The 9,923-nt window shown below is 36.2% G+C and overlaps 1 protein-coding gene and 1 long non-coding RNA gene across 2 annotated transcripts in view; one reads left to right on the top strand and one right to left on the bottom strand.

Annotated features, from left to right (window-relative positions):
• LOC126085888 (uncharacterized) overlaps positions 1 to 9,923 on the top strand; it is a 61,827-nt gene that overhangs the window by 953 nt on the left and 50,951 nt on the right. Inside the window, exon 2 of the long non-coding RNA XR_007519362.1 lies at positions 4,850 to 4,887. This is a non-coding gene — a long non-coding RNA (uncharacterized LOC126085888). The remainder of the gene's footprint in view (positions 1 to 4,849; positions 4,888 to 9,923) is intronic.
• Positions 2,467 to 9,923, bottom strand: part of TTC39C (tetratricopeptide repeat domain 39C) — a 100,478-nt gene continuing 93,021 nt past the window's right edge. Inside the window, exons 11-14 of the mRNA XM_049901665.1 lie at positions 9,234 to 9,331; positions 7,979 to 8,083; positions 6,018 to 6,056; positions 2,467 to 5,290 (exon numbers count right to left, since the gene is read on the bottom strand). Coding sequence (XP_049757622.1) covers positions 5,201 to 5,290; positions 6,018 to 6,056; positions 7,979 to 8,083; positions 9,234 to 9,331 — 332 coding nt within the window. The 3' untranslated portion in view covers positions 2,467 to 5,200. The remainder of the gene's footprint in view (positions 5,291 to 6,017; positions 6,057 to 7,978; positions 8,084 to 9,233; positions 9,332 to 9,923) is intronic.

Genomic DNA, 9,923 nt, shown 5'->3' with positions numbered 1-9,923 from the left:
TCAGTTTTACGCAGAATAATTTCTGCCACAGTGGGCACAACAAACACTAATGAGAATGAGTAATTTTATGCAACAGTTTCCTCTTGAAGAACTAGCCTATGGAATGAGAACTTGGCATTAATTCTGAAGCCCAACCCCCCCCGCCCCCCCCCACCCGCCTTTCTCTAAGATCCTGCGGTATCTCAGCATCGGTCTATCCCTGAAACCTGCTATAGGATTCTCCCCGCCCCCCCCCCAAAATCAGACCTTTAGCAACAGGTTGCAAATAAAGGAGTACCGTAGGTATCTTCAGCTGGCTTTTACCAAACTAAGGGGACGCTGCCTCATTTAACAAGACCCACTCTGGTTTGCTCCTTCCAGGCTCATGTGTCTGTGCGAGGCATTAAATATGCTATCATTGTGTTTACCCCATTCAAAACCTTCATTGTAATCCACCTTCAAATGTTTGACAAGCAACAAGAAAAATAAAATAGTAAATCAACGGTTAAATAGCATCATACACCTGGCAAGCAAACGAAAAACAATTTTTAATTCAGAAAGAAAGTGCTTCTGGAGCACTTTGCAATAAAAGGCAATATTCACACCCCAGCCTACATCTATGCTATGCACATTTTTTGAGGAAATTCATTCATTCAATTAACAATTATTACTGAGTGCCATTATGTGATTAGCAGCAAAGGCTTAACCATTGCATCACCAGGGCTCCTTAGTATAAGCACTAAAACCAAAACCCATAAGCACTAGAGACTCCTTTTATGGTGACATTTGGAATTGGAGATACTCTTGTAGCCTAACTAACCTTGATCTTGAACACCTAATAGCTGTTAGGTACAGTGCAGAATACCTGCAACTCAGAAGGCAAGATTTTACTCTTTCTTCAGTTCTTCAATGATCATTTTGTCTGAGTCACTCTGAAATGCAAATTGACAGGGAAAATATGTAACCAAGACCTCTCAACCCATTGCCCATTTGCTGCTCTAGTTTCTTGAATTCCTATTGATTTAAAGTAGTTTTACAATCTTCCTGTCCTTGTATTCATCTCCTCTTCAGTCACTAGTGATTTAATTAAAATGCCAATCTGCCTTGTTCTCCACTGTTCCCACCCCCAATCCCTATCATCAAATCCTTACCCTACAAAAGTCCAAGGTTCTTCATGTGGCCTTTGCATACTCCCCTATCTCCTCTCTTGCCATTTGGTTCCCACTTAACTCTCCAGAGACTTAGCCCTGAACACACACGCTGTTTCTCACCTCTGCACTTGTGATCGTCAAGTCCAAGGTCTGGGAGCCCCCTCCAGCCATCCTTTTCACATGACTGCATCATTCTTAACCTCTAAAACTCAGCTCAGGCATCTTATACTTCAGGAAGACAATAGGTCAGAATTATTTCTTCAGTGGCTCCCGGATACAAAATCTGATCTTAAGCTTGCTATATAATTCATGGTTGTGTTTGACCTCTCCCAGATTTACAAAATACTTACCAAAACATGATCGCATAGGACAGTTTCTCTAATCCAAGCCATTTACATTAGAATCACCCCAGGAGCCTATTAAAAATGCCTTCCTGGACCCTACCTGGAACCTCTGAATCAGAATCTCTGAGAGTAGCGCTATTTGGTACCACACTAAAATTTGAGAACCACTGACCTGTGGAAGGAGAAATTAAGTGTAACTCAAATGTCAGCTGGGTTATAATGTGTTTGTTGTTTCTATTTCATACCCAAATCAACTAGGCGATAAAGCTCAGCCCCTTGTTAGTTTTTCAAGAAAGCCAGTTAGTTACATCGTGTGCTTGGTGATTTTTGACCCTGCACTGTAGAAGGGGACCAACTTTCTATTCTCTTGCTCCCCCTGTCCTTCTCTCTTTTGCATTCCCTTCCTAGCTTCTTAGTCTTTTTCCTCTACTCTATATATCTTCTTGGGATGGCGGGGGTTTAGCAATTTTTATACATTGTGAATACAAAATATACTACCAACATGATTCAAAGCAATATAAGAAATACCAAACAGTACATACTGACTGCATGAATGTAAATCTTCTTAGGTGTGAACCTGTATCTGAATACTTGCCACCACTATTTGCTTAACGAAGCAATCAACTAGAAAAGTTTACACAGCGAAGGAAATACGTGTGTGTGTGCGTATGCCTCTACGTGTGCGTATGTCTCTGTGTATTTAAAAAAAATCAGTTACGCACTGCCCTTTTAGTTGGCAGAAATACAAAAGTGCAAGTTCTATCAGTAATTGACTTATACAATATGTGACAATATTCTTATTTCCTACGACATCTGAAAGTTAGGAGTCTTTACTTGACAGAAGACTTAGTTTTCATGAGTCAAAACAAACAAAAAAACCTAACCCAGTAAAGGCAAAATCTTAAATATATTAACCAGCAAAATGCATATTACATGATTACTATTAAACCATGCTTCCAAGTGTCAATTATAAAAATGTGTTAGGAGTACATAAAATAGTGATTTCTCTCATCACAGGCATAAACTAATACAAAAGTATATTTCATACTTATAAATCAGAAGATCTATTTGAGAGCCTCCAAAATAGGAAAGGGGAAGGAGTGATATTAATAGGAAAAAAAAAAAAAAGGCACACATATACACACAGTTCCACTTAAATATTATTTTCTTCATCAGCAAGGAGTAAACAGCCAGCCAAGCTACCAAGCAGATCAATCAGTTCACAGGTTGGATAAGTCATGGCATACAGGCCAGATAACTGTTATAAAATTATTCAACTAAAAAATTTACTCGGATTTCAGTCAACCCAATGGTACGGTGTCCTCACACTCGCTCTGAGCAAGAACTTCATGAGTCTTGGTTTTCTTGTTGTCACCTTTAGAATCACCGTCTACCCACTCCCATGCCCTACACCCATGTTAACCGAGATGTACCACAGCAGCAATATGCACCAAGCCCAAGAGAGACCTTTTATAAAAGGCCCAAGCTTTGTCTATTAAACAAAATCTAATGGAGGGTGTTGCCAAGTTGTCTATCCAGTTAAGTGAGCTGAACACAGACTTGTTTAAAATCCTGAAATCTCTATGAAGAAAAGCAATTTTTAAGCAGGTAATGAAGAAAAAAAAATTTAATGGTACAGGACAGGGTTTTATGTAATCTTTGAATACTGAATAATAGTCCTAATAATATTTGAACTGAAAATTCAAGTAAGTCTGAACTCTAAATCAAGAACTTCGTAATTTAGAATATTCTACGATCATAACTAAGACATCTGCCACATACACAGTAAAACCTGTGAAAGCTGGGACTAGTGTAAAGTGAAAACCTGTCAGAGAAGGAAAACAAACATTTTCCACCAATACGGAGCAACAGAAAAGTGGTAAGTGTACACCCTGTCAAAGGCAGAAAACTTCCAAAACCTAGAAAAACAAGGCAGTCCCGTCGAGTTCCAATTCTCACAGGTTTCATTGTATATATATAAGACAACAAAAATATACATATTTTAAAGATTTATAATGTCTTCCCTCCAGCCTAGGTGACATCCAGTATCTTTAGACACCAATTTTTCTTTTCAGAGCACACCTGCTTGGCTTCTGGATCCACTCATTCACTGAACATGGGACACCAAGGTTTCTCACTTGCTAGTATCTAGAAGTCACACAGAATTCATATCAGGAAGCAAGTCAGTGTGCATAAATACTTTGGAAAAAGTCCATTAAAAAGTCATCAGTAACAGAGACGAGGAAACATGAACACAGTTTAGCCGAAATCAATGAGAAATGAGGAATAATACCTTCTTTCAAAGAAATTATGATTATTCCCTCAAAACCTTATTAAGTCAGATTAAGTTGGCCAACATTCTGGGTGCTCTTCCCATGCTTTATTTTGGAAAAAAAAAATTGAAATATTAACATCACATGAGGCTGTGCTTCAGTCAAAAGGATATGACAGTTTAAAGCAATACCTTTTAGCTCAATAGAAATTAGAAAAAAAAAATTTAACCTTAGATTTGAGCCTAGTTAGTCATACAATTGTGGCAAAAATTCTTCTAAGTGACTGAGGTATTTAGATTCTTCAAAACCACAGGTGTGCAGTACTGGGCATGGAGATAAGGGACAATAAAAATGAGCAATGAGGGAATAAAAAAATAACTTTGAATTCCTTTTATAATAAGTAATAACCTGAGCTAAGGGGAAAATTATTAAATACTGGCAACATATATAGCTAATCATTCACCATCAAACACTTTGAGGCAAAAAAAAAAATCTATATTCATTCAAGAATATCCCCTTCACGTAACTGGGTAAAAGATTTCCAAAAGTTAGAAATTAGAAAAATTATCACAAATAAATGGAAACTCCTAAAATATACATATTAAATATCTAGTCTATAGGCTTTCTAAAAGATTAGCAAAAAGTTATACTTTTAGTTGTAAAATTATCTTCTATTTCCTTCAATCTGGTTGGCTTTCAATGAGAAAAATAAAGTGTTCATTACTTTGAAACATTTTGTGGACAATCTGGAGAACAATATTTTTGATGATACAACTTCAGCCGAAGAACATTTGGTTTTGAATAAGGAAAATATGGGACCCTGGGTTATTAACATATATTTTTTACAGTAAAAGAATGTCTAGTCGGTGGTCAGGAAATCTGTATCTTATTCACTGCTCCACTGATACCAGAAATAATTAATTGGATAAGTCGATTAGCTTCTGTGCCTGAGTTTCATTATCTGTAAAACGGGGCTAAGAATATTGTATTATATTACTCACAGGAATATTCTGAGGATAAAGTAAACACTAGAAAGCACTTTTTTTTTTTTCTCAAACCACAATATAAATACTAGGTCTTAATATTGTTAATAATTTTACAGGTATCTCTTCATGTTATCCAGTCAGATGTGTGCTTAAGGTAAGTTTTCCTACAAGATCACAGGTGGAATATTTAGTTTGATTTTATTTTAAAAATAAATCACAAAAGTAAAATATGTGAACAAGGTCACTTAACCCTCTCACCAGGTTTTATTACTGTTGTTGATATTATTACTTTTTTAGCTATGTGTTTAAAAGAAAAGGTTTTTAATATGTCAGCCTAACTGGAAAACGTGTCTCTGGCACAGGTAGTTTTCAGAAGAAAAGCTGATCTTCACAAGAGCTTTGTCCTCTGCTTTTATTTTAAAGTGCAGAACCTGGGTGGGAGGGACAGAGCAGAAACTTCAGGTTTGTCACTGAGGAACCAATTCCCTCAGAGAGGCCAGAGCAGCGTGGATGCGCACATGCAATCTGTTTTCAAAGTCGTAGCCAGAGAAATCCTCCTGCAAGACCAAAGACAAGTATGTATGGAATCTATTAGCAAAGTTTTCATAGGGCACTACAGCATAAACCACACAAAATTTTGCACTTCCCAGAGTAAAATCCCCTACATGCTTAGTAAAGAATTCACATCTACTTGATTTTATTTCTCAAACCTCAAACTTTGTGTTCATTTTTTTTAATGTCAACTGAGTAAGAGTACTGTTCTCTTTGGAAAATTTTCCTCATTTTATTCCTGAATCAGTAGTCTTTATATGTGCTCAATGTAAGTTGCTGATATATCCCTGCCGTCAAGTCGATTCCAACACATAGCGACCCTCTGGGACAGAGTAGAACTGCCCCATAGAGTTTTTCCAAGTGGCAGCTGGTGGACCCAAACTACTGACTTTTTGGTTAGCAGCCATAGCTCAACCACTGCACCACTAGGGCTCCAAGCTGCTGTTAGGCATTCAAGACCATAGCTACAAAACCGAAAGTTAGTTTCCCACTCAAACACTTAAGAATGGAGTGTTTATAAAATAGCATGAACTAAAGAATAGGAGTTTCTTATGACCTTGGTAATTCCATTTAAAAATCAAGTGATTACTGATTCAATTGGTTACCTCGTCTCCTTTCCAGACATATTATCAACCAGAACACTCATTTTACAAAATTTCTTGTACTCAGACTTAGGTATACACTACAGAAGATAAGAAGGAACACCAGAAAGAGGCAGATCAGTATTTTTACCTTTGCTTGAAGAAGTAGAGTTCTGCCTCTTGCTACAGTCTATGAATGTAAGAGAAAAGCAGATTACCACTTAATACATACATATATATATAAGTAGAAAATATTGTAACAGAAGAAACCATTAATTAAAACAAACATGGCAGACAGAGGTGAGTCAACTGCCTAATCAAGTATAATGACTCCATTTCTCTTTAATATAAAGATGTTTATTAGTTTATATGAAGGCATCATATGATAAATAATTTTTCATAGTTTACACTATTATTCTAGAAAAGGCAACAACCTAAGATTTACAATTGCTTAGTTTAAAATCTTACTAAACAACTTAAAATTAATGATAAAAGGTTTTATTTGAAATCAGTAAATTATATTTCCTTTGAAGGTATTATGAGTGAGGCCATCAACTTTATATTTCAAGAAATAGACAGGCCAAATCTGTTATATACATATATGTATATATACGTTAAGACCGCATTAAAAGTAAAAATTTCATTAAAATAAAGACTATAGTGACAGTAATTTCTACCCACATTCATAAAAACTGTGTCTTCTGTTTTGGTAAAATTAGACTTTTCCAATTAAAAGGCTTTCTAACAGCCTATCTTTGGCAAGACAGGCTAAATGTTTAAGGATTAGGCTACAGCCATATTTCTGTTGATTTTGCTTAATTTCTACAAAGTTCATATATTTGAAAGCTTAGTTGAATTTAATGAAAAATTAAATTTTACAAAGCCAACATCATGTAACTGAACTTCTAAAAGAAAATAACAAATAAATTCAGGCACTACTGAAATTCTGCTTAAAAAACAAGCAAACAAAGTACTAAAAAGCTACAATACATCATTGTGCTAGTTTAAATATACATCTTAAAACCAACAAAACAAAACAAAACGTTGAGTCAATCCCAACTCCTATTGACCGTATAGGACAGAGCAGAACTGCCCCATAGGGTTTCCAAGGAGCAGCTGGAGGATTTGAATTGCCAACCTTTTTGTTTAGCAGCCAAGATCTTAACCACTGCCACCAGGGCTCCAAATATATATCTTAATAACCAAAAAACCAAACACGCTGCCATCAAATTGATACCAAAAAAAGCCCCAAACCCACTGCTGTCAAGTCGATTCTGACTCATGGCGACCCTATAGGACAGAGTAGAACTACCCTATAGAATTCCAAGGAGCGCCTGGTGGATTGGAACTGCCGACTTCTTGGTCAGCAGCTGTAGCACTTAACCACTACGCCACCAGGGTTTCCTACAAATTGATAGTAACCATCAACTTAAAATCTTTGAGGTAACCTAAAATTTCAAAAGCAATCATACATTTTCCTTATTTACCTTACCATATGTATTAAAAAAATTGCTGTGGAACAGAACTGCCCCATAGGGTTGCCAAGGCTGTAATCTTTACAGATGCAGACTGCCTCATCTTTTACCTGTGGAGCAGCTGGTGGGTACTAATCACCACCCTTTCGGTTAGCAGCCAAGTCCTTAACCGCTGCGGTACCAGGGTTCCTTAACCTCACTAGAACCTTTATTAAATTGGCAAGGAAAGTATTATTATTATATTTTACACATTAGGAAAAAAGCATGTGGTTAAGTAACTTAATCAGTGGCATACACTAAACGAAATGGCCAACTAGGTTCAAAATCTAATTCTGTGTTCTTCTGAATAAACCACACTACATCATATAATATCATTATGAATAAAGGCAATATTTTCCCTCAAATAAATCATTATTTAAAAAGTTACTTTACAATTTCTAATTCTGGAGAAGAAATTATCTCCTTAGAGAAAGTAAAATAGGATTAGTAGCTTTTGGACTCTTCTAAAGTGAAATCAAGGAAAACAAAACAAAGAACAATATGTTCAACAAATTATTTTTAATTAAGGATGCTTTGTCCATGCTCATTTGCACATCTCTAATGGCAAAGATTATTTGTAAAATATATAAGAGCTCACCTCTGGTTTGTCTAATAGAAGACAGCCAAGTTCATAGCAAGCATAGGGCTGAACATACAAGTTATTCTGACGACACAACTCATCTTTAAGAGCTCGCTGAAAGAACTGAAAGTATATAATACAAATGTTATTGCTATGAATTCATTTTCCTACTTAGCTTATTAAGGCTCAGCATAATCTTCAGGAGGCAGAACTAAAGACTCATCCTTCTGTATTCTATATCAGATTTTCTCTTCTTTTCTCATCTTCATTCCTTTCTGTTACTTTCCATCCATACCTCTGGTACCCTCATCCCTCCGTTCTTAGAAGTTCCTTACATGCTTGTCTGGTGTGCTTCCTCCAGAATATGTTAGCCATCAGCCAGCCCATTTTGGGCTACTCATTTTTCCAGGCAACACACTAGCCTCTACTGACTTTGTTGCTGAGAACTCTTCATCTCAAAATCTGAACACTACCATTTTCATATTTAAAACAGAGAACAAACAAGCCAAGAACCATCTCTTGACATGTAAAGTACTTTGCTGGTACTTAAACATGTGGTCTAAAATAAGCAATTTGGAGCTGTGTAATAACTTTATCTTACTCCATCCTGAGAGATTAATTTAAAATTATAATACAAGTGCATCAATGTTCCAGGATTTAAATGCCAAAAGTCTCCCATTATAGTATATGCAGTCTTCCAAAGAGCAGTCAAAGTAATACTAGGATATAAAATCCAACAAAACAAAGGAAAACCCAGTTAGAAAAATGTCTCCAACTATATTTGAGAATAATTAATGGTTCTTATTCATGTAATAATTCCTAGAATATCCTAAGCCTTCAACTTTGTAGCTCTCACCTCCCGTCCTGCCTCAGTTATCTGCTGTTTATCAAGAGAGAGGAAAAGTGAACACACACTGACATGCCTAATCATTTTTATATTTCTTTAACTGTGAGGCTTCAGTCAAACCTTCAAACTTGTCTGCCTTCTCATTTCCCCCTCTCTCCAATTAAAACTGTCATCTTTCATAAATAGCTAGTGCCAGAAAAGAAACCCATATGTAAAGAAGTATTCTAAGAACCCAAAGTTACATTAAAAACTAGTATTAACTATTATCAGCTTCCAGTATCTCAGAAATGACAAAAATGGTAAAGTTCATATTGCAGTGGGAGGTTTTGTTTTGTTTAGGCTTTTTCATTTTTCTTATTCACAAGAGCATATGTGGGTGTCCATGATTTATGTTTTTTAGCCACAACAACAATGCTAACATTTTACCTGAACAGCATCTTCTGAGTTTCCTAGGCATTTGTGTATGGCACCAAGAAGCAAATACTTTAATCCAACAACAGATGAATCACCCACTTCATGGCAAGCTTAAAGAGAAGAGGAGTGAAAACAGAAGGAAGCAAATACATTCACTTAATACCTTCAATATCATCAGCAGTCAAGTAAATCTTTCATTGTTCAACTAGCTTATGCAGTTCATGTTTCTACCCCTGAAACTGAGGAGGTACCCTTTTCTCATTCATTAGTAAGTATCCTTAGTCAAAGAAAGGGATACTGAGAAAAGTTCATAGAGCCAAGGAGACTCAAAATTGCACCACATTAATTTCAACAAATGTGCAATGGGCACCTTTACATGTGGTATAAGGCACTGCGCTGGTCATTGAGAGGGATCAGACCTGAACCCTCCATGTCAAGAAGCTTAACATATACTGTGCAGAGTTGACATACGTGTCAGAGGATGCTATGGAAGTTCTTCAAGGAAATAAAAAAGATAGAAAGTGGAAACATAGTGAAAGTAATAGAAGAGTAGTGATATAATTATTTCTATGAGGTAGTAAGGAAGGAACTTGAGATTTGATATGATTACATACATGTGTGTTTATGTATGTGTGTACATGCCTATGTATTTATACTGCTCAAAGTTACAGAACAAGTAACTGAAAGAGTGTGGTAGGAAAG

Source organism: Elephas maximus, chromosome 11, assembly GCF_024166365.1.
Source record: "Elephas maximus indicus isolate mEleMax1 chromosome 11, mEleMax1 primary haplotype, whole genome shotgun sequence".
Classification (NCBI taxonomy): domain Eukaryota; kingdom Metazoa; phylum Chordata; class Mammalia; order Proboscidea; family Elephantidae; genus Elephas; species Elephas maximus.
Note: the sequence above shows the minus strand (reverse complement) of the source record. Positions and strands in the feature narration are given on the sequence as shown.